The sequence below is a fragment of the Ovis aries genome, chromosome 5 (genome assembly GCF_016772045.2).
Source record: "Ovis aries strain OAR_USU_Benz2616 breed Rambouillet chromosome 5, ARS-UI_Ramb_v3.0, whole genome shotgun sequence".
NCBI lineage: Eukaryota > Metazoa > Chordata > Mammalia > Artiodactyla > Bovidae > Ovis > Ovis aries.
In genome coordinates this window covers 49,407,101-49,434,407 of record NC_056058.1, presented here as the reverse complement: position 1 = coordinate 49,434,407, position 27,307 = coordinate 49,407,101, and the positions used below count along the sequence as shown (strand labels likewise).

At 45.8% G+C, this 27,307-nt stretch overlaps 2 protein-coding genes across 2 annotated transcripts; both read left to right on the top strand.

The window, feature by feature from the left end:
• Positions 1-5,467: 5,467 nt before the first annotated feature.
• Positions 5,468-6,948, top strand: CD14 (CD14 molecule). The gene is made up of 2 exons (NM_001077209.2): positions 5,468-5,616; positions 5,707-6,948. The coding sequence occupies exons 1-2, from the start codon at positions 5,614-5,616 to the stop codon at positions 6,823-6,825; spliced, it is 1,122 nt and encodes a 373-aa protein (NP_001070677.2). The 5' UTR covers positions 5,468-5,613; the 3' UTR covers positions 6,826-6,948.
• A 7,520-nt stretch (positions 6,949-14,468) lies between these two features.
• On the top strand, positions 14,469-27,054 carry LOC105611203 (uncharacterized). Its single transcript, XM_042250822.2, has 17 exons — positions 14,469-17,229; positions 17,407-17,492; positions 17,574-17,621; positions 17,767-17,886; positions 18,473-18,550; positions 18,817-18,899; positions 19,419-19,505; positions 19,584-19,700; positions 22,284-22,417; positions 23,477-23,685; positions 23,758-23,955; positions 24,764-24,865; positions 24,961-25,009; positions 25,082-25,152; positions 25,549-25,713; positions 26,493-26,651; positions 26,734-27,054. The coding sequence occupies exons 1-17, from the start codon at positions 17,103-17,105 to the stop codon at positions 26,977-26,979; spliced, it is 2,079 nt and encodes a 692-aa protein (XP_042106756.1). The 5' UTR covers positions 14,469-17,102; the 3' UTR covers positions 26,980-27,054.
• The last annotated feature ends 253 nt before the right edge of the window (positions 27,055-27,307 follow it).

The window sequence follows — 27,307 nt, the reverse complement described above, 5'->3', positions numbered from 1 at the left end:
TGAATGTTGAGCTTTAAGCCAACTTTTTCACTCTCCACTTTCACTTTTATCAAGAGGCTTTTAGTTCCTCTTCACTTTCTGCCATAAGGTTGGTGTCATCTGCATATCTGAGGTTACTGATATTTCTCCCGGCAATCCTGATTCCAGCTTGTGTTTCTCCCAGTCCAGCGTTTCTCATGATGTACTCTGCATATAAGTTAAATAAGCAAGGTGACAATATGCAGCCTTGACATATTCCTTTTATTATTTGAAACCAGTCTGTTGTTCCATGTCCAGTTCTAACTGTTGCTTCCTGACCTGCCTACAGATTTCTCAAGAGGCAGGTCAGGTGGTCTGTATTCCCATCTCTTGAAGAATTTTCTATAGTTTATTGTGATCCACACAGTGAAAGGCTTTGGCATAATCAATAAAGCAGAAATAGAGTTTTTCTGGAACTCTCTTGCTTTTCCATGATCCAGCAGATGTTGGCAATTTGATCTCTGGTTCCTCTGCCTTTTCTAAAACCAGCTTGAACATCAGGAAGTTCACGGTTCACATATTGCTGAAGCCTGGCTTGGAGAGCAAAAATCCCAATTTTACAGGTGAGAAAAATGAGACAAATACAATTATGGATCACTGTTCTGCCTAAAAGGGAATGGCATTATTTTTGCAATAAAGTAATTGTTTCATCAACTTTGAGCACCACTAATCTACTAGGTAATGGAGAAACACTAGTGAATTAAACACCATGTTCCAGGGAATTCCCTGGCAGTTCAGTGGTTAGGACTAGGTGCTTTCAATGCCATATGCCCAGGTTCAATCTGCCCTCTGGAACTAAGATACTGAAAGCCGGGCGGCACAGCCAAAACAAAAACTGTTCCATACCCTCAAAATCTGAATTGTGCCCAACTAAGCCCTACATGGTCTATTTCCTGCATACCTCTCCAGCCGTGCCTTACTCATCTCTCCTAGGATTTTCGTTCCCTAAACAAGTCTTGCACTTTTTTCTCTTCTGGGCTCCTGCACAGGCTGTTCCGTTGTCTAGAGCCCAGTTTCTACCACCCCACCTCTACTAAAACCAGCCTCCTTCCTTTAACTAACACCATCCTCAAGATCTCTAGTGCCCTTCTCAGAACAACTGGACCAATGCCCCTGTTTGAGAGCATGTAGCACCATACACTTCTTTGTAACCCTTTTCACAGCTGTCATTGTTACAGTGTAATTTTTTGATGTTTTCTCCTCCCAAAGGCCCTTCACAACCCCAAGAGAGTAAAGTCCTGGTAGCACTTAAGAATTTTTATTGCGGGAATTCCCTGGTAGTCCAGTGGTTAGGACTCCATGCTTTCACTGCTGAGGACAGAGAGTTCATTCCCTGGTGGGGATCTAAGATCCTGGGCAAGGTGTGTGCCAAGAAAAAAAAGTTAAAGAATTCTTATAGAAACTGCTGATCTTTTGAAATTAAAAGACACTTGCTCCTTGGAAGAAAAGCTATGACAAATCCTGGACAGCATATTAAAAAACAGAGACATCACTTCGCCAAAAAAATTTCAGTAGTCGTGAGAGTTGGACCAAAAAGAAGGCTGAGCGCCAAAGAATTGATGCATTCAAATTGTGTTGCTGGAGAAAACTCTTGAGATCCCCTTGGACAGCAAACAGATCAAACCAGTCAATCCTAAAGGAAATCAATCCTGAATATTCAGGAAGGACTGATGCTGAAGCTGAAGCTCCAATACTTTGGCCACCTGATGCAAAGAACTGCCTCATTGAAAAAGATCCTGATGCCAGGAAAGACTGAAGGCAAAAGGACATGGGGGCAGCAGAGAATGAGATGGTTAGATAACATCACTGACTCAATGGATATGAATCTGAGCAAACTCTGGGAGTTAGTGAAGGACAGGGGAGTCTGGTGTGCTTCAGTCCGTGGGGTTGCAAAGAGTCGGAAACAATTTTTTGAAAGCTGCTACTTAGGCAAAAGTGCAAGTAAGAACAAATCCAGAAAAGGAAAGTGTACTTCAAACCAACTGTTCTTCAGACCAACTTCCTTCCCTTGGATTTAATTCCACTTCTTGGAGTCAGTCAAGGAAGTCTTTGATTTCTTCCACAAAGCATCTAGTTAAATATCTTCAGAACATCATCTTATCCTCCACATTTTCTCTTCAGCTCCAGCATCCATTCAGCCTCTGGACATTTATTGAGCATTATTTATTTACTTAGTGGAAGCATGGAGCCCTAGCCCTCAGACCAGCAGGGAATTCCCTGAGTATCATTATCGACGCACCATGATCTGGCTAGGGAATAGGATCTAGGTCTTGTCCCCTTCCTTATGGGACAGGCTGGCTTCTGACACCTACCTCTTTCTCATAATATGAAAGATAAGGCAAGTCCCTGGGAAAAATCTATGCTCTGCCCAGAGTGTCTGCTCAGTTACAGCTGCCCAAACTGTTTTTGTTTTTTCTTTTTTGGTAGGGGAGGAGGACTTGTTTTTTGTTTGTTTGTTTTGTTGCACTTATCTGCCTGGCAACACTGTTAATCCTGTAAGAAACAGCTCTGTGTCCTATTACAGGCCTAGCTGTTTCTTTCTCTAGAGCTCCCACAAGTCCTTATTTTCTCCTGTGTAAGAATCCTGTTCACCATGGACTGTAGTTCTGTGTCTGCATTTGCCTCCCCCACCTTCTAGAGTACTTGAGGAGCTATGTGATGGTCACATCAGCATCCGGAGGCTTGGCATCAGCTCTGGCACTTGGTAGACAAATGATGATATTTTTTGAATGAAGCTGTGACTTGGGGACCTTTGCAGAACCATTATTGCCCCTCTTAACTTGGGGTGTCTCCCCTAAGACGATGGAATCTTTTAAATCACTTTTAAAAATTGAAGTATAGTTCGTTTTTGTTATATTAGTTTCAGGTGTACAGCAAAGTGATTCAATCATTTATATATATATATATTCTTTTTCAGATCCTTTTTCATTACAGGTTACTATAAGATATTGAGTAGAGTTTCTGCACTATACAGTAGATCTTCGTTGTTAAGGTGATGGAATTTGCTGAGGAGGCAGGCTTCAGTAGCGTGGGTCCTCTGAATGCAGAGACTCTGCTGAAGACAACAATGAAGGGCTACCACTACATCCTTTGTGGTGGTGTTGGGATTCCAAGCCTGTCTGCCTGACTGCAGTCAGTTGATATATTTCACACTGAACTATACTCATATCTTGGTCCCGAGGGATGTCCCAGTGACATGGTCTGGCCTTTAGGCATGACTTTGGGTATTAGGACATGCCCAACAGGACATACAGGAGGCCGTGTGGTCCAATGTGGGCTCCTTGTTTAGATTGGGGACAGATGCGTAGTTACTTCTGGGAAAGAGGGAAGTGAGAATTCAAATGTTTTTATGTAGCTCTTCGCCCAGAAAACTAGAAGTTCAGACTTACAAGGGCTCTTTTAAAAGTATAGCCCTTCTGAAACTGAGGGCAGTCATCAACTAGATCTCTTGAACTATAACTTGCTTAATAAATAATATCATGTAACTTGCCTTCACCAATCAAGCTCGCCTTAGCCTTAATCGTTCCTGCAAATTATATACCCTCATGTAGCTTACACAGTATGTCACAAGACTCCATTAATACCTCTTTGTGGGTAATACCTCTGATGTACGGATCATTATAGTAATGGTTCCTTAAGCTGATTTTTCAGGAACTTAGAGTCAGCTCTTGTCCACTTCACATTCCAGCTGATTAAGACTGCTTGAAACCACAACCCTCCAACCAGGTCTGTGTGAGTGCTGGATGGATGGCCTTTTGATGTCAGAGGGCCAAAACTTCACCCTCAGACCATGCTAATATTACCATTTTATGAATGTCCCTCCCATGAAGAAGCATGTAATTCAGATACACCTGAGCAGAGTACTGATTACCTCACCTTTTTCCCTGTCCCCAATTACTTTCTTCTGCACCTCCAACCAATCTATAACCTTCACCCATAAATATCCTAAGCCTCTTTCTGTTGAGGAGGTAAATGTGAGATTTGTTTTTCCTGCTTCTCAGATACCTCGGGAATAAATCCTTCCTACAAACTTCAGTGTTTCAGTGTTTGGCTTAATGCCTGTTAGCCAAATGAACCTGGTTTGGTAACACTTCCCCACCCTCTGGGAAACTTGCTTTTCTTTTCTTGAAAGAGTAGGTGAGTTACTAATTAATCCTCATTCAACATAGGTCCAGCTTTTCCTTCCTAGGACATAGGAATTGTGCTGGGGAGAGGGCAGGAGAGAGCTAGGTGCAAGTGAGAAAATTATATTAGGAATATCTTGTTTCTCAAATTTCAGGATAGAGAAGTGGAAACTAAGAGAGTGAGGCACTTGGCCAATGTGTCTCTGTTCAACACACAGACTTCTCTACTTTTAAGAAAGCTGTTACTTTAAAAATTGTGAATCACCACATTCCACACCTGTTACATGTAACATTGTACATCAAGTATACTTCAATTAAAAAAAAAAACTATCAGGATTACCTTCTCCTAAGACACACCTGGAGAAGGCAATGGCACCCCACTCCAGTCCTCTGGCCTGGAAAATCCCAAGGACGGAGGAGCCTGGTGGGCGGCAGTCCATGGGGTCTTAAGAGTCGGACAAGACAGTGACTTCACTTTCACTTTTCACTTTCATGCAACGGAGAAGGAAATGGCAACCCACTCCAGTGTTCTTGCCTGGAGAATCCCAGGGACGGGGGAGCCTGGTGGGCTGCAGTCTATGGGGTCGCACAGAGTCGGACACGACTGAAGCGACTTAGCAGCAGCAGCAGCAAGACACACCAAAGCTGGTCGATGAAGATTTCCGCTGTGTCTGTAACTTCCCTGGTGGTCCAGTGGTTAAGACTGCACTCCCAGTACAAGGGTGTGGACTTTCAATTCCTGGTCAGGGAACTAAGATCACACACGCAGCAGGACCAAAAAAAAAAACAACACCACCTGTTACTTTCTTAATAAACACATTTAAAGAACAAGTCAGCACAAAACAAAAAAGGACGTGGGGGGAAGCTGTTCTTTAGACCAACTTCCTTCTCTGGAATTAGCCCTTGGAGTCAATAAATGAAGTTTGCAGTCTCTTCCGCAAAATATCCAGTTAAATATCTGAGGATATTCAGGGAGTTGAATTTGGGTGACAGGAAGTTAATAAAAACCACCAAGACTAGGGAAAAGTTATGGAAAGTATCCAGGCTGAATCACTGGGATGGGGGCAGGGGACATTGAGAATCCTGGCCTGAGGAACTGGGGATCTCCTTTTCTCCAACCCAAACAAGCCTGGGGGCATCTGAGTCATCTGGGCACTGCCTGGGTCAGAGGAATAGAGGCCTTGCAAGATCCTTCCTGTTGTAGCCCCTCTCCTGGCAACATACTTCATTGCGAAATTTCCAGGAAGAGTAGCGAATGGAGTGGCTGGGAGGAAAAAACGTGGGGAGTGACAGGGTTCAAAGAAGGGGGAGCAGAGCGACATCACAAGGTTACATAAACTCTCAGAGGCTTCCAAAGACTAAAGACAGGTTTGTGGAGCCTGGAAGCCGGCGTGAGCCACTGTAAAGGAAAGAAGCCACAGTCCAGCCGACAACCAGAGAGAGAGGCAAAGCCTCTGAGGATCTACCGACTATGGTGAGAGTATGCTCTCCAGGCGGAAGCGTGGGCTATCGGGGGAACCTTAGGAACCGGCTTGGGCCGCCCTGACCTCCGCTGTCTTTCCAGGTGTGCGTGCCCTGCCTGCTGCTGCTGCTGCTGCCGCCACTGCTGCGTGTGTCTGCGGACACGACAGAGCCCTGCGAGCTGGACGACGACGATTTCCGCTGTGTCTGCAACTTCACGGATCCGAAGCCTGACTGGTCTAGCGCCGTTCAGTGTATGGTTGCCGTCGAGGTGGAGATCCGTGGCGGCGGCCACAGCCTGGACCAGTTTCTCAAGGGAGTCAACACCGACCCGAAGCAGTATGCTGACACAATCAAGGCTCTGCGCGTTCGGCGACTCAAGCTGGGCGCTGCACAGGTTCCTGCTCAGCTTCTGGTCGCCGTTCTGCGCGCGCTCGGGTACTCTCGTCTCAAGGAATTGACGCTTGAGGACCTGGAGGTAACTGGCCCAACGCCCCCGACGCCTCTGGAAGCCACTGGGCCTGCGCTCACCACCCTCAGTCTCCGTAACGTGTCGTGGGCAACAGGAGGTGCCTGGCTCGGCGAACTGCAGCAGTGGCTCAAGCCTGGGCTCAGGGCCCTGAACATTGCCCAAGCACACTCGCTTGCCTTTCCGTGCGCAGGGCTCTCCACCTTCGAGGCGCTCACCACCCTAGACCTGTCTGACAATCCCAGTCTCGGCGACAGCGGGCTGATGGCGGCTCTCTGTCCGAACAAGTTCCCGGCCCTCCAATATCTAGCACTACGCAACGCGGGGATGGAGACGCCGAGCGGCGTGTGCGCGGCGCTGGCGGCAGCGAGGGTGCAGCCCCAAAGCCTGGACCTCAGCCACAACTCGCTGCGCGTCACCGCCCCGGGCGCTACCCGATGTGTCTGGCCCAGTGCACTAAGCTCTCTCAATTTGTCGTTCGCTGGGCTGGAGCAAGTGCCTAAAGGACTGCCGACCAAGCTCAGCGTGCTTGATCTCAGCTGCAACAAGCTAAGCAGGGAGCCGCGGCGAGAAGAGCTGCCAGAGGTAAATGTCCTGACTCTGGACGGAAATCCCTTTCTGGACCCTGGAGCCCTCAAGCACCAAGACGACCCGATGATCTCCGGCGTGGTCCCAGCCTGTGCGCGTTCGGCCTTGACCATGGGGGTATCAGGAACCCTGGCGCTGCTTCAAGGAGCCCGAGGCTTCGCGTAAGGTCGGGGGAAGAGCTGGGAGAGGAATGAATTGGCTCAGATCGCCCTGGCTCCGGGAGACCCTCGCCAGGACATCTCAACCAGCCAGCCTTCTGCCCCATCCTTATTAAAATCTTAAACAGCAGATCCGTGTCATTCACTCAGCAGATGTTTACTGGGCACACTGCTGGGCAGGGAATCCATTATACTTAAACTTTCTTCATCCTAACTTGCTAGAAACCGTACCCGCCCCACCATAGAAAAGAACTACGGGGGCAGAAGGGATAGGGAAGCGTGTCTAGGGCTGTGTGGGAGAACCAAGGGTTTCCCTGCCATTCGAGGTTTTCTGAACAGATTACTAGAACCTGTGTTAAAGGATGTTTGAATGGTAAACATGCTTGGAAGGATACTGAATGTTTCCTCTCTGGTGCATTTTCCAGGAGCCAGCTGCTCTCTCTCCAAGGTAATAAAACCCGGAGCCATTTACTTATTCTTACTTATTCTTACTCCAGTGAGGAAAGACAGCTATGCCACTCATTCTACCTAAGCTCTGAGGTTTATAATTTCAGGGTTGCTCTCCTGTAGTGTAGAGCCCCTCTGCCCACAAAGGTACACTGATTTTCACTCTGTCCGGTAATAACGGGGAAGCTTGAGAATGGGGAACTGATGCAAGATGCTGTAATTTAACTTCTCTGAACCAGAGATTTTGCAATTATGTTAATATACAAATGTATGATTGTTCTTTGATTTGCAAACAGGATAACATCTTAGACCCTTCATGGCTTCTTTGGACCCCCGTACACGGCAATTAACAGTATATGTCCTCTGAACCACATTATCTCAGAGACCCAGGACATCAACCAAGAGGGACTGTTCCTTTTAAGGGTTCCTTCTTCACCACATCAAGAAGGCAGTCACATCCATAAGGGATCTAGATATGCCTCAACGGGGACCTGAAGAGGAGTGGGGAGAGGCATGTAAACATAGCCCTTCTCCTGCCTGCCCCTCTCCAGTGTCCAGAACCACACAGATAGGAACAGAGAGTGCACATTATTACATTGATGGGAGAGTTACACAGGTCATCAGACTCAAAGAATCACAGGGACAGCTAAATAAACTGCCAATCTGTGTGGCCAAACCTCACTGGTTCCATTCTGTCAGTTTCATCTTAGGCCCACAGTCCTGCCCCCTCCCCTCTCTGCACAACTGAGCTTTACTCTACTCACTAGAAGTGTACCCAAGCCAGACAAGTTACCTAACAGCTTTCACTCTTGCCTTCATTTGATATGAAAACTAGAAGGAAAAAAAAAAAGAAAACTGGAAGGATACCTTTTGCTGACACAGATGGTTAACGGTTATGAGACCCTCAGGGAGGAAAAAGCCCAGGTTCCCTTGGATGCAGATGTGCAGCTTACTTGGTAGTCAAATTCTGTTTTTAGCCTTGACCACTTTAAATCTCAGGTATTCCCGTCTCAGAGTGCATCTGTGAGTGCCTCTGGATCTTGGCTGTATGTAAATTCACAACACTCGCATTATGTAAGTAACATGGCTGTATGTCAGTACCCACAATAAACTTTAAACTGTACTTTATGGAGTTGCCTGCTTCGTTTTTTCATCTCAAAGTTCTTTCTCAGTCCGATGGATATTATTCAATATATCTGCCTCCCAACATCTGGGCTCTCCATTCAATGGTGGTGGTAGTGGTTTAGTCATTAACTTGTGTTTTTTGCAACCCCATGGACTGTAACCTGCCAGGCTCCTCTGTCCATGGGATTTCTCAGGCAAGAATACTGGAGTGGGTAGCCATTCCCTTCTCCAGGGCTCTTTTCAAAGCTACTAATCAATATATCTGTCTTCATGCCAGTACCATACTGTTTGGTTACCTCGGTAATAAGGTGTGAAATCAGGACGTGTGAGGTCTCTAATTTTATTCTTCTTTTCAAGATTGCTTTGGCTTCTTGGGGTCCCTTGAGAGTCCACATGAATCTTAGGATGGATTTTTCTATTTCTGCAAAAAAAAGCCACTAGGTTTTGATAAGAATTTAATTAAATCTGTAGATTGTTTTGGAGAGTGTTGATATCCTAATAATATTGTCTTCCAATCCATGAACATGGGATGATTTTCCATCCACTTGTATCTTTTTTCATTCTTTCAGCAATTTTTGTAGTTTTCACTGTACATGTCTTTCATCTCTTTAATTTCCAAGTATTTTATTTTTGATGATATTTTAAATGGAATTGTTTTTCTTAATTTCCTTTTCAGACTGTTCATTGTTAGTGTGTAGAAACTGCTGAATTGAAACAGACTGTGGGGATTTTTATCAGGTACTGTTGTACTTATTTTGGCTGTGCTGGGTCATCATTACTGCATGCAGGTTTTCTCTAGCTGTGGTGGGCAGTGTCAGCTCTCCAGTTACAGAGCACGGGTTCAGTAGTTGCGTGCACTCAGTAGTTGTGGTAGACAGACTTGCTTTGCAGCGTGTAGGAACTTCCCAAACCAGAGATCAAATGTGTGTCCCCTGCATTGCAAGGCAGATTCCTAACCACTGAACCACCAGGGATGCCCCAGGTACTCTTAACTACTCATGCATAGTGAAACTGAGAGAAACAGACTCTTGGGTTAATTCCTACTTCCGAAGGCCCCTACATTGGACTTATCTACAGAGAGGGTTGCTGACCTCAAAGTCACCTTGAAATGACATTCAAACAGAGGAAACTGCACCTACACCAGGACAAGAAGAAGACATCAGAAGTAGACAGCTTACCCAAGATGCTGGGCCTGATCCATATGATCATTGATGTTTCCTTAACTTCTTGGACCTTTGCATATAAATCAAATGTTTTTCTATCATGGGCACAATTCTATGCTAGTTTTTTTTTTTTTTAATCAATCCAGTTGTTGTATTTATGGCCAAAAACCTATGTTTAGTACTTCCAGATTACCTTGTTGGATTTCTCCACTCCAAGGCTCTCACTGGATGACCCTTAGGAAATTTACCTTGTTTTAAAATTTTTTAGAAATTATTTGGCTGCACCAGGTCTTAGTTGTGACACATGGGATATATGATTTTCCTTGGGGCATGCGGGATCTCTAGTTGTGAGGAGATTTACTTTAGAAGAAAGAAAGTTCAGTCCTGTCAGACCACTCTTGATATTACTAGGTGGGATCCTCTCACCTGGCTAATAAATAATACCTGCTGTGACCTTTGCCATAAATATGAATTTTCCTCTAAAGTTACTCAAGCTTAATCAGAGCAATAAGGAAAAATTCTGTGAAGGAATAAAACTTCCCACAATCATGGGATGGATTTATGTGGTTAACACCAGGCTGTGGTCATTTAAGTTTTAAGGTCCCCACAGTTGCAAGGAGTCACTCATAATTGGGCTTCCCTGGTGGCTCAGACAATAAAGAATCTGCCTGCAATGCAGGAGATCCTGGTTCAATGCATGGGTTGGGAAGAACCCTTGGAGAAGGGAATGGCTACCCACTCCAGTATTCTTGTCAGGAGAATTCCATGGACAGAGGAGCCTAGTAGGCTACAGTCCATGGGGCTGCAAAAAGTCAGACATGCCTGAACAATTAACACTTTTATCTTGGAAACAATTAAATTATACTAAGAATAACCAGCCTAGCAACACTAGGAAACTGGACTGGGAGGCTTATGGACAGTGCCAATTAAAATTGGTACAGAACAGACTAAGTCAGATGACCTGAGGATATGCTGGGCTGCATCTAATGCAATTTTCTGGCTTAATTTTCACTTATGATTTTAATAATACTGCTAGCTATGTTATTTATACTTTGCCTGTTTCACAAGATTAAATTGTTTTTTCTTGCATAGCTAAATGTGTGACAGAGTCTCTGACAAAAATACATAGTTTTATATGAGATCAGTGATTGTAATAGTGTAACTCTAGATATGGGAAGATATAATAAAAGGAAATTTTTCCTAAACCGTATCATATTAGGAAGACAAGTGGTCCAGAGTCTTTTGATTACTGTTGGTAAGGCTTAGTTCAGTAACGGCACATTGAGTGGCCTATCGGTGAAATCTTCACCAGACCTAGGAATGAATCTTCCTAGCACTGTGGGACAAAATGGTCATGGAATGCCTCCCAAAGTATGGTTGAGATTGTGACCATGAGGAGGCCCTGTCAACTACAAATTGGCACTTGCCATCTGCCTCTGCAAGGATTGACTCGCGTGCTACTGCAATGGCTGGTTTCCAACGTCCCCCAAAAGGAGTTCAGGGTGAAGAGCAGAAGTGAGACACTGTGCTCACGGAAAAACTGGCGGGACAGGTCTTCAGATAGTTGGATATTGTCAGGGACTGATTTTATGAGCCTAATCCTTGTATCTCCTTATATTTAGAAAAGCACCAAGATCCTTCATGGTGATGACTATTCCTTTTGACTAGCAGAAACCTTCCGGAAAAATATGTGCTTAACTCCATGTACTCTCCCTTCACCACAATCACATAGATGCTGACCTTCTCCCCTTCCTCTCTAGAGCAGTTTCTCAGAGCTATCTGAGGTGCTGTCTCCTGGACTGCAGTCCTCATTTTCCTCAAAAAAAAAAAAAAAAAAAAACTTAACTTGCAACTTTCTTGTTGTGTGTTTTTTTAAGTCAACAAGACCTGGAATCAAAGAACACTGGGGATTAGAATACACAAACATCAAGCTATAAATACCTACTTGTGCTTAGCCATTACCACCAAAAGCATCATTTTTAAAATAAGCAGATGTGTGTCAATCAGTGCAAAATACAATAAAGACTTGTTAAAACAGAACAGTACTTTGTTTCAATGGCTATATAAAGGAGGTGGTTTTGTTTTTGTTTGTATCTGGTCTGACAGCAAGTTGTATTATGCATTTAAAGCAATACATGCCCTGAAAGCTTATATTTTCAGTTGTGTGCTGAAATCAGAGACCATCTCTTTTTTCTTTTTATTAGAGCCATACTAGTGAGTATGAGGAGAAGGCAATGGCACCCCACTCCAGTACTCTTGCCTGGAAAATCCCAGGGATGGAGGAGCCTGGTAGGCTGCAGTCCATGGGGTCGCTACAAGTTGGACACGACTGAGCGACTTCACTTTCACTTTTCACTTTCATGCAACGGAGAAGGAAATGGCAACCCACTCCAGTGTTCTTGCCTGGAGAATCCCAGGGACGGGGGAACCTGGTGGGCTGCCGTCTATGGGGTCGCACAGAGTCGGACGCGACTGAAGCGACTTAGCAGCAGCATCAGTGAGTATGAAATAATACCTCATTGTTTTTGATTTGCATTTCTTTAATGACCAAGGATTTTGAGCATCTTTTCACATGCTTGTTGAGCTTCTTTGAATAAATATCTGTTCAAATGTTTTGCCTAGTTTTAATTTTGTTTATCTTTCTGCATTTCACTGGTGTATAATGATGTTGAGCATCTTTTACTGCATATATTATCTTTGAAGAGATAGCTATCCAAATCTCTTCCTCATTTCTTCCTTGAGTAGTTTGTCTTTTTGTTGCTGAGTTGTAGGAACTCTCTATCTATATCTTGGATACTAGATCACTGTCAGACATATAATTTACAAATATTTTCTCCCATTTTGTTGGTTGTTTTTCATATTTTGATGCACGAACATTTTTAACTTTGATGAAATTCAGTTTATTATGTTTTCCTTTGTTATGCTTGCTTTTGGTATCATATTTAAGAATTCACTGCCAGATTATGTCATGAGGATTAATTTCTCTATTTTCTTCTATGAGTTTTATAGTTTTAACTCTTAAATTTAGGAAATTGATCAGTTTGAGTTAGTTTTTGTGTATGATCTGAAATAAGGGTCCCGTTTCATTCATTTGTATCTGGATATTCAGGTGTACCAGTGCCATTTATTAAAAAGATTAATCCTTCTAATTAGGAGATAGATGGCCCCAGGCTGAACAGTTTCTCCCCTGTGGACAGAAGCTCCATTAAGCAGGATGATGGAAGAGGCTGGGCTCTGCCCAGATAAGTGATAAAAGACCACATATTCTTGAAGTTAAGGAAACCTCCCTGCCTACACATGTGCAGAAAGGCTCCTTGGAGGTCAAAAAAGATGGAGGTGTCACCTCATAGTAAGTGAGGCAATCACCTATAGGCCTCTTCACTAGAATCCAACTTGGCTAAGAGATGCACATGCACACATAGGAGAACCCTGAGATATACCAAATATGGGCTCAGAAGCAGGCCCAGCAAAGTGATTGGCCAAAGAAAACTTGGAAGAAATGCCCCAGAAAAGTGATTCAAGCTACGACGAGGGTGCGACTTTCTCTGAGCCCACCCGTAGGTCTACCCGCATGTGCTACACTCTTTTTTGTCCTAATAAACTCTTGTTTCACTACTTTTCATCTTTGTGGGAATTCTTTTCTGCAAAGTCAAAAAATCAGGGCTTTGTCACTGACCACCGGTCTAGTGGCTAGGATCTGGTACCCTGACTGCCTAGTCCTGACCTTGATCTCTGGTCAGGGAACTGAAGCCCCATCTCAGGCTGCTGCAAGCAGAGGTCAGCCAAGATAATTTCCTCACTGAATGTTCTTGACGTCTTTGTCAAGTCAGCTGTCCCTAGAAACATGGGCTTATTTCTGGACACTTACTGCTCTCTGACTAATCTCTGCTTTTATGCCAGCACCACAGCATACTGTTCTATTACTCTTGCTTCACAATAAGTTTTGAAATCAGGAAGTATGAGTCCTCCAACTTTGTTCTTCTTTTATAAGATTGTTCTGACTATTCAGCATCTGTTGAAATCCATATGACTTTAGAAGGAGGAACAGTGGCTGAGAGTGAAGGAATGAAGGAACTCCAATATTACACTAACACTTAAAAAGAGGCTCAGAACACACCAAGGAAACCAGAATTGAAAGAGACACATGTACCCCATTGTTCACCGCAGCACTGTTTATAATAGCCAGGACATGGAAGCAACCTAGGTGTCCATCAGCAGATGAATGGATAAGAAAGCTGTGGTACATATACACAATGGAGTATTACTCAGCCATTAAAAAGAATACATTTGAATCAGTTCTAATAAGGTGGATGATTTAGAAAGATGGTAATGATAACCCTGTATGTGAGACAGCAAAAGAGACACAGATGTATAGAACAGTCTTTTGGACTCTGTGGGAGAGGGAGAGGGTGGGATGATTTGGGAGAATGACATTGAAACATGTATAATATCATATATGAAAAGAACAGCCAGTCCAGGTTCGATGCATGATACAGGATGCTCGGGGCTGGTGCACTGGGATGACCCAGAGGGATGGGATGGGGAGGGAGGTGGGACGGGGATTCAAGATAGGGAACATGTGTACACCCGTGGCGGATTCATGTGGATGTATGGCAAATCCAATACAATATTGTATTTAGCCTACAATTAAAATAAATGAATGTATATTATAAATAAATAAAAGAGGCTCAGAGAAAACAATGACCTGTCCTTTAGTTCAGTTACAAGATGTCGGAGGGGGAAGCCATCTAATCCTGAGACCACTTTTGCTTTTGGAACCTGCCAAGATTGGGGAGAAGACAGTCAATCTGTGGCTGGGTGACATTTTGGTAGTAAAATATAATGACAGGCTGAAGTAATTACTCTTTATTTTCACATAACAGCTGATGGTGGTTTAGTCTCTAAGTCGTGTCCGACTCTTGCGACCCCATAGACTGTAGCCCAGAAGGCTCCTCTGTCCATGGAATTTCCCAGCCAAGCATACTGGAGTGGGTTGCCATTTTCTTCTCAACGGGACCTTCCAGACACAGAGATTGAATCTGGGTCTCCGATGCTCCAAGTGGTCTCCTGCATTGCAGGCGGATTCTTCACTGACTGAGCTACCGGGGAAGCCCACATAACAGCAACACAATGAGATATAATAACAGGCATTGTTGCTAAGCGTACAGTATCGGTATTGATAGGCAAATGTATGGGAAAATACAAGCCTCCTATCCCTACCCCAAACTGATTCCTCCAAAGGTTAGGCATATTCATCTTGTTACTATTGCTCCACCTGTTATATAGATGTACACCGAATACTCCAATACTTTGGCCACCTGATGTGAAGAACTGACTCACTGGAAAAGACCCTGATGTTGGGAAAGATTGAAGGTGGGAGAAGGGGAAGACAGAGGATGAGATGGTTGGATGGCATCACTGACTCGATGGACGCGAGTCTGAGTGAACTCCGGGAGTTGGTGATGGACAGGGAGGCCTCGCATGCTGCAGTCCATGGGGTCACAAAGAGTCGGACACGACTGAGCGACTGAACTGAACTGAACAAACTGAATACGGAATATAGATGGTCAGACAGGTATCATTCTTTTGGCTATAAGAGATCCTTGGTGAAAAACCAGAGTAGTTTGTGATATAATGAAAAACATACCTGGTCTTCGTCTCCAGTTACTAGCACAAAGCTTCAAAAACCTTTGTAATTACCTAAGCAATAGGAATCTCTTTGTTATGCTAATGAGATAACTTCCGGCAGGGTCCCTATATAGCTTCAGGATGGAGGAGGTTGCTCACCAGAAAAAAGAAAAAAAGAAAAAAAAAAACTATTCAGGGACTTTGCCTGGCAGTTCAGTGATTAAAACTCTGAGCTTCCACTGCAGGGTGTGCAGGTTAGATCTCTAATAAAGGAACTAAGATCTCGCAGGCCACTAGTGCAAACAAAAACAAACAAACAAAAAAAATTGCAGATAAAAGGGCTGGAGTTGGATTCAGTCATATAATTTATGATTTAATTAATCATGACTCATTGAAAAATGTGGGACAATGAGGCTCAGGGAGCTTCCTGGTTGGTGAACATACTGATGTACTGGGAAGGCACACCCTCACTCCATAGAGACAGTAGATCCTTCACTCAGAACCCTCCCAGGCCTTGTCCAATGTCGACCTAAAAAAGTGACTGAGCACAGCACAGCTGAGTTCTGTAAGTCATTCTAGCAAAGTATGGAAGCTGCAGAAGAGTCTGAAGTTAGGGCAGTCTTACTGCAACTGTGTCCTCACCTGTGAAGTTTGGCCAGACTCTGGGGATCTCGTGACAGAAGCAGTTTCATCCTACATGGAACATGATTCAGTCACAGAAAGGAAAGAAGTACTGATAGATGTGTTAGGGAGTTAGAATAGGAAACAGGAGTCCAGAATGGCAGTGGCTAAAAGACAAGGGAGGGAAAAGCCCGCGAAAATGGAACAAAAGAAGGTCCGAGGACCGGCGTGAGGAACTCAGGTGGAACAAACAGCACTCCTGGCTGGCCCAACTTACACAGGGCAGGCCCAGGGGAGGGAAATCACATAAAAAGAGGAGCCAGAGGGCCGCGGTCTCTCTCTCTCCCGCGCGGCGGTGCGCTCCCCCACTCTCTTCTCTTCAAGTCTTTGGATCAGCATTCCCTCATGCCTCGAGGATGTATTTTCCTGCTATTTTCTAAATAAAATAGAGCTGTAACGCAGAGCTGTAACACTGAACTAAGAGTTATAACATGGTCTATTCAAGACCTGAGAGCTATAACATGGCCCGTTGGAGAGCTGTGACCCGCCGAGGTCTCTAACGTCTGTTGCTTCAAATTTTTGTTGAGAGGAGACAGAAGCACCAAAGAGCGTACACTGGGCTGACAGGTGCTACAAGCCAGTCACAAAAAGAACACATGTGAGTCCACTTACATGAAATGTCCAGAATAGGCAAACCTAGAGAAACAGAAAGGTGTTAGTAGATGAGTGATTGTTTAAGGGTCAGCATAGGGTGGGGGTTAGTGAGGCTACAGTAAAGGAAATCCAGTTCCTTTATAAAGGGATGGAAATGTTTTAAAATTAACTGTGGTGATAGTTATACATGTCTGCAAACTTACCAAAAACCATTGAAACACACACTTTAAATGGATGAATTATATGGTATTTGAATTATCTCCCAATAAAGCTATCATTGTTTTTTTTAAAAAAAGAGTGGTATCTTTTATAAATACATACTGAAATAGCTATGTGTGAAATATAAAGTGTCTGAGATATGCTTCAGAAGAATCCACTAGGGGTGGAAAGGGGAACAGAAGAAATAAGACTGGCTGTTAAGTTGATAATGGCTGAAGCTGAGTGCTTGGAGTTTCATCAAACTATTCTCTTCACAGTTAATGTCTGAAATTTTCATAAGAGGAAAAAAAGAAAAATTCCATGCAACAGTCTGACTCACTCAGAAAATAGAGGACTGTCCCTCCTTAGTTATTGTTTAGAGGCCCTGCCCAGAGCCCTCAGGTTGGGGAGATGAATTATTGAGGGGAATCTGAGAGGCACAGAAGCCATGGAGTGTGGAGAGGCGATGGGCACAGGGGCCCCTCTGGGCCAGGGCCCCTCAGCCCCCGCAGCCCTCGCTGACAGCCCGCAGGCCCGGTTGACTGTGGTGGTGGAACTAGAGAGGACAAGATCTGGTAAGAAGCCCCCACACTTTCATCTCAGAAGTAACACAGCCTGGGAGCACCTCCTGGGAGAGGGGGAGGGCAATGCCATTTCACTAGGAAACTAAGGCAAAGGTTGAAGGCAGGACCTGGGGGTCCCAGGAGCTCAGTTTCCCCCAGGAGAGTTGACATGAAGTCCCCCTGTCTCAGGCCCCAAGGAGACCTGCCTCCCTACGCTCCGTCTTGAGGGGGCCAAGAGCATCCGCCTACTTCAGCCTGAGCCTCTGGAGTGTCAGGTAGATACAGTCTGGGCTGGGGTGTGTGTGAGTACAGCGGAAGATGGGAGTGACACTGTTGACTCCTGTCTCTGCTCACAGGAACGATGCATCACCTTTGATAGAGTCCTGGGTTCTGATGCTGCTCAGGTAGGGGTGTCTGATAGGGTGATGGGAGGTGGTTGGGAGCACTCAGGACCCTTGATCCTGAGGTGCTGAGTATTTCCCAGACTCTTTGCTCAGGGCGGGCTGGGTCAGGACACCTGAGTTGGGGGTGTGCCTGTGTCTCCGGCAGGAGGCAGAGCAGGAGCTGCTAGCACGAGTCCGGCCCACACTGGGCTCCGTGGGCCGAGGGTACAGTGTGGCCCTGCTGCTTCGGGGTCGGGAAACGGAGGCGCCCCGGCTCGTGCCTCAGGTGAGTCCCAGAGAAGGCATCAGGCATAGCTGTTTCGAGACTCACATGTTGCCTCCTCCAGGAGACCTCCAAGAACTTTCCCCTCCCCACCCTAGCTGGACTAGATGTCCCTCCTCAGGGTTCCTATAGCACCCCAGAGTCCATACAGGTTGCTTTGCCAGCATCAGTCATGAAGCTGTTGAGAGGTCAGGGAAGGTGAGAGGCTGGGGTATATAGGGTGTGGGTCAGGGAGGGGTGATGTACAAACATCAAATACTCAGGCAAATCTGATTTTCACTGTTCTTACTAATACTGATAGTAAAGTTGAAAGTTTTGTTTTTAGGCTTCATCAGAATGCCCCCAAACTGAAATAATTGCCTCAAAACCTTGTCATGAGCCCCTACCCTTGCAAACACCAGGTCCCACTGAAAATACCTGCTCCCTTGTCTGGCTTCCTGTGAACCATGAGCCCTGGGGCTGTTTTCTGTCTTGGCCACCATGTCCATGGCCCCTAGCACAGGGTCAGGCATAGACTTCGCCCTCGGGAAATGTTGAAAAAGAAATTAATCCTTTCTCAATCTGCACTGAACCCCTTTCTCCACGTCAGCTGCTACAGGTGCTGTTTGAAGAAGCTCTGCCCCTCAGGGGCTCTGATGCTGTGCTTAGCACTATTAGCCTAGTTCAGGTGAGGCCCTGGGGAAGGGGAAACCTGGGGCACCAAGGCCACGGTGATGCTGCCATAGAGCCTGAGACACGAGGGCAACCTGAAGGGCTTGGGTCTCTGCTGCTCACCAGTGTTGGCTTGCCTTGCTGGGCTCTCCTGTTTTCTGTCTGAAATGGCTGGATTTTGGTGTCCTGCTTGGCTCACAGGGCCCCAATGGGAGAGTCACGTTAGCCAAAGTCTGAGTAAACATTTGGTTCGTAACAGATGTTGTGCTTCTGTGATCTCAGCTCAGCGCCAACAGGAGGATCCGGGATTTGCTGACTCCAGGGGCAGGGAACCTATCCGTGCTGGACGTGGCTCCTCTGGGCTTGTGAGTGTCCAGAGCCCAGTGAGGTCTGAGAGCGCTTATCTTTAGGCAGGGCTAACACCCAAAACCAAGTTATTGGAGGCTTCTGCCCACTGCCACTCCAAGGATGAGAGGCTCTGAACTCGGGGTCATGCTTACAGGGCCTGGGTTTGCCCCCAGGACTCCCTCTCACAGTCTTCCCTTCATCCCTCTCACTCTTCTCTCCACCCCATCCACTTATACCTCCTCAGCTCTGTCATCACCATCCCAGGTGACCTGGGCATCTCACCGAGCAGAACTCCTGCTTATCCATCTATAAAATGAGAGGAATCCCAACTACCTTGTTCCCCACACTGGGCAGATAATAGGAGAAAAAAATAAGATCATGAGGATGAGAGGCTTCTAGGGGACATACTGAGCTTGGAGCCTTGGGGATGATTCTTATAGGCTTTAGGTATGCCCATGGGCTCCCCATGTAGAGATTCTGGGGGCTGGACAGAACCCCTGTGCTTAGGAGCTGAGTCCAGGCTTCCCTTCCTCCAGGGTGGTGGAAAATGCCAGTGAAGTGGAGGTATCGGACTCAAGAGCTGCCTCAGAGCTGTACTTGCGGGCTGCATGTGGAGAAGGCAGGTGAGGACAGGAGAACCCCTGTCACTCCCCCAACCCCGCCCTGGTCGTTTTGGCCTGAGCCTATGGTCTCCATCACAGGAGCTGCTCTCTGCTCACTGTCACCATGTCCTGCCTGGCGCCTGACCCTTCTGAGGGGCCTGGGAACCAGGGGATGTGGCAAGGAGCCTTGCGGATCCTGCAGCTTCCAGGAGAAGTGTAAGTCACATGGGGGTTTTTAATAGCTTTAAGGAAGGGTTGGGGAGAGGGTGGCTGAAATATGGATGTAGAGACCCAGGCCAGCATCAGAGTCTCATCTTTTCCTCACCTCTGACATGCTCAAGGATTTGCTCCCTTTAGTATTTCTTGTAAAGCAGATCTACTAGCAATGAACTTCCTCAAACTTTTTGTTTATCTGGGAATATCTTATTTCTTGCTAGATGTAGAAATTTTAGTTGACAGGTTTTTTTTTCCTTTCAACATTTTAACTATGTTATCACACTGCCTTTTGGGATCCATGGTTTCTAATGAGGAATTGGTTTTTAATCTTATTGAAGATCCTTTGTGCATAGTAAGTCTTTCATAAGTTTGGGCTAATTTTGGAGCATTATTTCTTCAGATATTCTTTCTACCCTTTTCTCTTTCTTTTCTCCCTCTGGGTCTCCCATTATGTATATGTGTGTACACTCGATGGCAGCCAACAGGTCTCTCAGGCTCATTTTCCTTTTTTTTTTTTTTTCTTTCTTCTCCTCAGACTGAATAATTTTATTTGACCTATCTTGGAGAAGGAAATGGCAACCCACTCCAGCATTTGTGCCTGGGAAATCCCATGGATAGAAATGTCTGGCAGGCTATAGTTCATGGGGTCACAAAGAGTAAGATATGACTTAACAACTAAACCACCACAACCACACCCAGATTTACTTGCTCAGATCTGCCCTCTAGTGAATTTTAAATTTCAGTTATTGTACTTTTCAGCTCCAGAGTTTCTCCTTGGTTCCTTTTTATGATTTCTATCCTATTGATAATCACTGAGACCTCATTTTCTTGATTTAGTCTTCTGAAAATATCTAAGACAGTTGATTTAAATTCTTTGTCTACTGAATCCAGTGTCTGCTTCTTCAGGGGCAGATTTTATTCATTTCTTTTTCTTTTTTCCCTTTGAGTGAGCCATATTTTCTTATTTACATGCCTCATAATTTTTTTTCTGGAAACTGGTCAATTTGAGTATTTTTGTGAAGACTGTATTATTTACTGTGCTGATCCCTTAAGTCTCCATTCTTTTTCCTCAGTGCTCTAACATTTTAGATATGATAACCTGGTAACTGTAAACGTTGGATTCTCCCTCCTTTCCAGGGTTTGACTTGTTGCTTACTGCGGGCATCAGCCATCCATTTACTTAGTTACTTTTCCAAACAATTTTTGCAAAGACTGTACTCCTTGCAGTCACTGAAATCTTCATTCTGTGATCTCAGTGCTTAGCCAATGACACAGAATTCCCTAACCTCCAAGAATACATCTCCACCTCAAAAAAAAGATAGGAAAGGGAGGAAAAAGAAGAAGGAAGAGAGGAAGGGGAAAGGGAATGAGGAGAGAGGAATTAAAGGCAGCAGGAGGTGGGAAGGAGGATAGGAGAAAAAAAGGAGGAAAGACAAAGAAAAAAAATCCTCTAGGTTTCTACACACTGACTTTGTGTTGGGTCCGTCCTTCAGTGCTCAGCCAGGCCATTTACTGCTCTGCCTTAGCTTTACATCCTGCTTGCGCTGAGCCCTCAATCAGCCAGAGGTGAAAGCCTATGGTCTTTTCAGGTCTTTTCTTACCGTACACACTGCCTTGGACACGTGTGTGACTTTCTAGGTCCCCTAGTACACATGGCAACTTTTCAAAAACTCTTATTCCCCCAAAATGTCACTACCCAACTTTTCTGCCTAGTCTTTTCATGTGTCTACTACTTGCCCTGTTATTTATTTCTTGTTCTTTCATCTCTCAAAGTTTGGAGGGACCACCCTCTGGCATAGCTCTTCTGCCCCAAGAAAATTCTAAGACAAGGGAAACAAAAGGAAACTCCTTTTGTCAGTCCTTTGTGTGAAACCCAGACAGTCAAAACAAACACAATTCCTTGGGAATGAGATCTACTCTGCTCTTTTCAGAACCAGGTACCACCATCAGAAATGTGGGCTGTACTGGGGAGAAGGTTGGGGGTAAAGTAACTTAAAAACACCACAAAGATCTCTTACCATAGTAAAGTTGCCTTTCTCCTGGTTAAACTTCACTTGATTGCTGTAAATCTTTGACTAACTCCTAGAGTTTCAGTAAGGTTGATTCTGACCATTTTTTTGCCAGATGCTTCTGAGGAGGGACAAAACCCTAGAGTTCCCTGTTCTGCCATTTTTGTTAATGTCACCTTGCTTTGCCATTGTAAAATTGGGTTGCATTTTTATGTATGTATGTATTTCCCCCCTGCAATGGAAGCACACAGTCCTAACCACTGAACCACCAGAGAATTCCCCAAGTTATACTTTTATTACTGAAGTGTAAGAGTTCTTTATATATTCTGGATACAAGTCCCTTGTCAAATGTGCAATTAAATTCTTTTTTACTATGAGGATGTATTATTTGTGTAACTTAAAAAATAATAAAATAAAGATCTATACAAGGTCGCAAATCTGTCTGGTGGTACACAAAAGTGACTGGAAATAGTCAACCTTTCATCAGAGTGTGATCTGCGCCAGTTCTCTCTCCACCTACCAGTAGGCATCTCTTTTCTTCCTCCCTCCCTCCCTCCCACCCTCCCTCTGGCAGAGACTGTCCCCTGCTGCAGGTACTAGCTGGAAACGTGGCTGGTGAAGAGGTGGAGGGCTCTCTGACCTGGATTGTCTCATGGCTTCTGGAAGGAAACAACTACAGTGGCCTTCTTCTTCGCCTGGATCCTCAAGGTGGCTTGGGGTAGGGTGTGGTTTCTTTGGGAAGCTCTAGGATCTGGCATTACCTGTCACCCAACCAGTTGCAGCCCCAACCCTAGCAAGCCCAGAAAGGGATGGGATGGCCAGGATTCAGAAAAGTTGCAGAAGGGTTCAGCTGCCAAAGCCTGGAAAGGCAGGGCCAACAGTAAAAGCCTCACCCTTTCAGTGGCCTTCAATGGTGTATCAGGCATTTTTATGCTGACTAAAACCTCTGATTATTACCACAGCCTCATGAGGCGGATCAAATCTATGGGTGAGGAAAGGAAGACAGGTTTAATTTATAAACAAGGAAAAGGAGGATCAGAGAAGGGAAGGTGCTTTCCTATTTTCACATACTCTTTAAAAGATCAGGACTCTGTGAAATATGATGTCAGAGATATGGAGGAGATCAAGTGGAGGGTATAGAACAAACAAGAATGTTCTTAAGTTGATAATTGTTGAAGCTGGATAAGAGAATGGACCTCCCAGACTCTTCATATGTCTGAACTTTTCCGTTAATAAGAGTGAAAAAAAAAAAGTCTGGTGCTCTGTCTCCAAAATCAACAGACATACATTCATTTGGCCAATGTATTCCCAGACCTCACCCTATGTCAGGCCCTGTGGAATGAGGAAAATAAGTTGGGGCAGTCCACATTCTCAAGGACAAAGCAGGGAGTAAAAGAAGTGTGTTTATGTACAGACCAGTTTGGGATTATGGTTAAGGGCACAGGCTTTACTGTCAGACAGAACCTGGCTTGAGTTTCAGCTTTGCCACTCACCAGGGAGTTGTTTGACTTCTGAGCTCCAGTTGCCTCATCTGGAAAATGTGGAGGGAGGCAGAGTAAACCAGAGTTGCTACCTCATTGGAGCATTGTGTGGATAAAAGGAGACAATCCACAGAAAGCCTTGGCACAGTACCATCAGACACATGTAAATGCCTGATAGGTGTTGGTTATTTTTATGAAAAATACTCTTAATAAAAATTAAAAGTATTACAAACAGTGTGCTTTGGATCTCAGAGGAAGGAGAGATTCATTCTGTGTCTCCCCTTAGGCAGTCCCCTGAGCTTGTTCCAGTCTGCTTTGTTGGGGGCCGCAGGAAGGAGGAGGAAGGTGAAACACGTGAGGCCCACCCTGTGGGACGCAGTAGAAGAGGCCCGGGCCCGCCGAGCTGGTCTGAAGAGCCTGCGATCAGGCCTCCTTAGGGACGCCCTGACAGACAGTGGGCTCAGCCAACTGGGCAGGGCGCTGCGGGAGCTGCATGTGAGCAAGGTGAGGCCTGGGAGTGCCTGAGCCAGCGATGGCCAGAGCCTACCCAGAATCCTTTCTCTGTAGGTGGTAAAAGCCTGGAGCCAGCGCTGGGGAAGCTGGATGCTCAAAGCAGTCAAAACTGAGGCTGCGGGGTTCCCAGAACCACAGGTACATCTTCTCATCCAAATTCTTGGGAGCCCTATTGATGTCTGCTGCTTTATTCTGTATATAGCACACTGTAAGGCAGCCCTTCCTTCATTCATTAATGTCCTCATTCTCAAACATTTACACTGACCATTCACTATGTACTGGGTATAACATCATGCAGGCCCTGGGAAACCCCTGTCCTCATGGAGTTTACAGTCCTCTGGAGAGAAACTATTACTCCGTGATCAGTGCTCTGAAGGGCTTATCCGAAGGGTTCTATGCAGGCATGTAAGTTAGTATTGGCAAGAGAGGGAAGGTGATCTCATGGAAACTTGAAACCTGAAGGAAGTGACTACCAAAGATGAATGAAGGACATTCCAGGCAGAGAAAATAAGAGGAAAAGTCTCAGAGGTAAGTCCTTGGTCTCTCTGGGGGACTGCAAGTAGCTCAATCTGCTGGAGTATAGAGTTTGAGGAAGAAAGTCCAGAGAGAAGGATTGGTGAGTGAAGCAGGGGCCTGGTCATGCAGGTCTTTGTAAATATTTTAAGATGTTTTGGACTTTGCCTTGAAGGTCAAGGGAAGCCGCAATTTATTTTAAACAAGGATGACAGTACTGCTCCCACTTTTCAGCAAACGGAAACTCAGAGAAGTGATGTGAGTAATCCAGGGTCTGTAGGGTCATCAAAGGCAGCAGAGGTGCAGACATCCAAGTCTTCAGACCCAGGATAAGGCTTTCGTTCTCTTAGGATGCATGGCCTCCCTTGGGCAGAAGGTGGCACTGTCTTCCATGATTTGTCACAGGGTGGCTAGATGGTCGCCTCTGTCCAACTTCTCCTGGTCCTTCCCTTTTCATAATTACTTAGTACTCATTTTTTACAGCCCTGGGCCTTGGGGATTAGGCCTATAAATTCCAAGTTATTGAACAAAGCTGGCCACTGCTTAGTGCTTTGGGTGCCTTTTCTCATTTAATGTTCTTTACAACTTTTATCAGCTCCACTTCATGGATAAGAAAACAGAGGCTCAAAAGACTAGCCACCTCCTTGAGGTCATATAGCTAAGAAAAGGGGGTGGGGTGGGGCTGGGACCTTGATCCTGGGAGGAAAGGTACAGACTTCTCACTCATAATATTATTCTCAGCAGGTGACACATTCAACAGCAAGCCCCAGCCCAGGTCTCCAGGAGCCTCAAGGTGACGCTGGTGCTTGGGGTTTAGCTGGAGGTCTTCTCCATCTTTTGGTTACTTAACTGCATTCTCCTCCAGTGGCAGGAAGAACAGCATCTATAGGACCTGATCTCCACCAAATGCATCTACTCAGGGACTCTGAGGAACAGGTAATAACACCTCATGTACCCCAGAACAACTGGAAGTAAAGAGTCACAGAGAGCCAATAACATGTCTCCTGCTTACCTTGCCCTCACAGGGAGAAATGCAGAGCTTCTGGCAGATAAAGGGCCTGTAGAGCTATTGGATTCCTCAGGATGGGCATGGGAGGGGCTGTTTCCCTACTAGGGCCTCCATGGCACCTCTTGGCGGAAATTGGTATCTCTCCTCTTCCCTCATAGCCTGAGTCTCTGTCCAGGGGACAGGTTCTTCCAGGCCAGCTAGCCTCCTGATGTCATTCTAGGGCCTGCCCTGGTAATGGGGCTCTGCTGGAGAGGTTGGGCCCTTTATCCCAAGACTGTGTGCACACATGGGCTTCTGACTGAGCCTAGATCGATATCATGTAGGCCCAGCAGGCCCCGGATGTGGCCCTACACTTCTTCTTGGCTCAGGCCCAGAGGCACAGACTGCGAGAACAGCACCAAGCGTGGATCCAAGAGGAGGTGAAACATACGGAACAGGAGGAAGAGGTGGTGGCGGGTGACCAGGCCAAAGGCCTGCTGGCTGAAGAGGTGAGGAGGGTCCAGTTGGGGGCTTAAGGCTTCTTCTAACCTGGCCAGGCAGGGGGCTAGGGGCTGGGATCTACCCTCAAAGACTGGGCAGCACCCTCTCTCATGGCCCTCACAGCTTTGCAGGGGACACATGAGGCAATCTCAGTGCTAAGTGCTGTGAAAGAGGGAGTTAGTGACTCACTGGAACAAAGAAGTGTACCTGGACCAGGCTGGAATGGAGCAGAGATGGCATCTAAGCTGAGGTGTAAACGACAAACAAATCAGCCAGAGAAATACAGTAGATTCAGATCCACAGGGCAGTTTGTGCTCACATAGAGGCATGTAACTTGTTTAAACAAGAAACAATACATGTGTGCACAGAGGTGGGGTCAGGGGAGATGGGAGACATGTTTTGAGAAGAGAATTCCGTAGGAGCAAAAGTCCAAAGGGAAGCAATGGCAAAGCAGGTTCTGGGTGTTGCGTATTTTCCATCTGGCTGGAGCCTGGCAGGTGTGGTCAGAGGCAAAACTAAAGAGACCAGCTGGTGTCAACACTCTGGATTTGGACTTTACACCAAGGATGATGGTGAACTGTTGAAAGGCATGTCATCTCAGTCCTGTCCCTCACTAGTCATGTGAATTTGAGCAAGTTAGGTCACTTCTCTGATCCACTGTTTCCAAATCTATAAAATGGCAACTATCTCAAAGGTTATCATTAGTTCAAATCATAATAAAAAGTATGTAGAGCCGAGCCTGGCACACAGGCTGGACTCCACAGAGAGCATGTGTTATCAACTGAAGGACTCCAAGGAGAGGCAGAGATGGCACCGGGAGCAGACAGTGCTGAGATGTCAGCTGGAGGCCCTTCAGGCAGAACGGGATGCCGCAGAGCAGGACCTGACAGCCCTCTATGACCTACACGTGCAGGCTGCCCGGGCTCAGACACGCCATGTGCTGCAGGTCAGTTGGGAGAGACAGAGGGCAGGCCTTGAGCTGGTCCCAAGGCTACCTGACTGATGGGAATCTTGGAATGTGGGCACAGGTTTTTCGAGCCTGGCAGGGCCTCTGCGAGGAGCAGGCCATGACCACAGAGCATCACTACCGCAGCCTGCTGGCTGGCATCTTGCAAGACTCCATCAGCTTGGCCACACAGAACCAGGAGCTCCAAGCCCAGAATAAGCAACTTCAGCAGACTGGGCTGGCAGAGGTCGTACTGGATACCTGCCCTGAGGAGAAATCTGGTGATCAGGAATCCAACAGGGGCACTTTCTTCTCTCCTCATTTGTAAAAGTCCTAGAAGGGAGAGGAAGTTGGGACACAACAGCCAAGCTTACCTCTACTAGATAAATAATCACATCACTAACCAGGGTGCATTGTGCCAGTCCCTGCTAAACGCCTAATATCCCTTATTTGATTTAGAGATTTCCACTACCCTATATGGAGATGCAGGAGACATGGGCTCCATCCCTGGGGGTCAGGAAGATCCTCTGGAGTAGGAAATGACACAAGGGAGCCAGGCGGGTTACAGTCCATGGGGTCACAGTCAGACACAACTGAGCACACGCACACATACACACACACTACCCTATACTGTAGTAGGTATCATTCGAGCCGCA

Bases quoted from the DNA above. Each gene is read 5' to 3' on its own strand.
- LOC105611203 (XM_042250822.2), top strand. From the start codon at position 17,103: ATGGAGTGTGGAGAGGCGATGGGCACAGGGGCCCCTCTGGGCCAGGGC. The intron at 23,686-23,757 runs GTGAGCAAGGTG...CTTTCTCTGTAG, and splicing joins GGGCGCTGCGGGAGCTGCAT to GTGGTAAAAGCCTGGAGCCA. The intron at 26,652-26,733 runs GTCAGTTGGGAG...ATGTGGGCACAG, and splicing joins AGACACGCCATGTGCTGCAG to GTTTTTCGAGCCTGGCAGGG.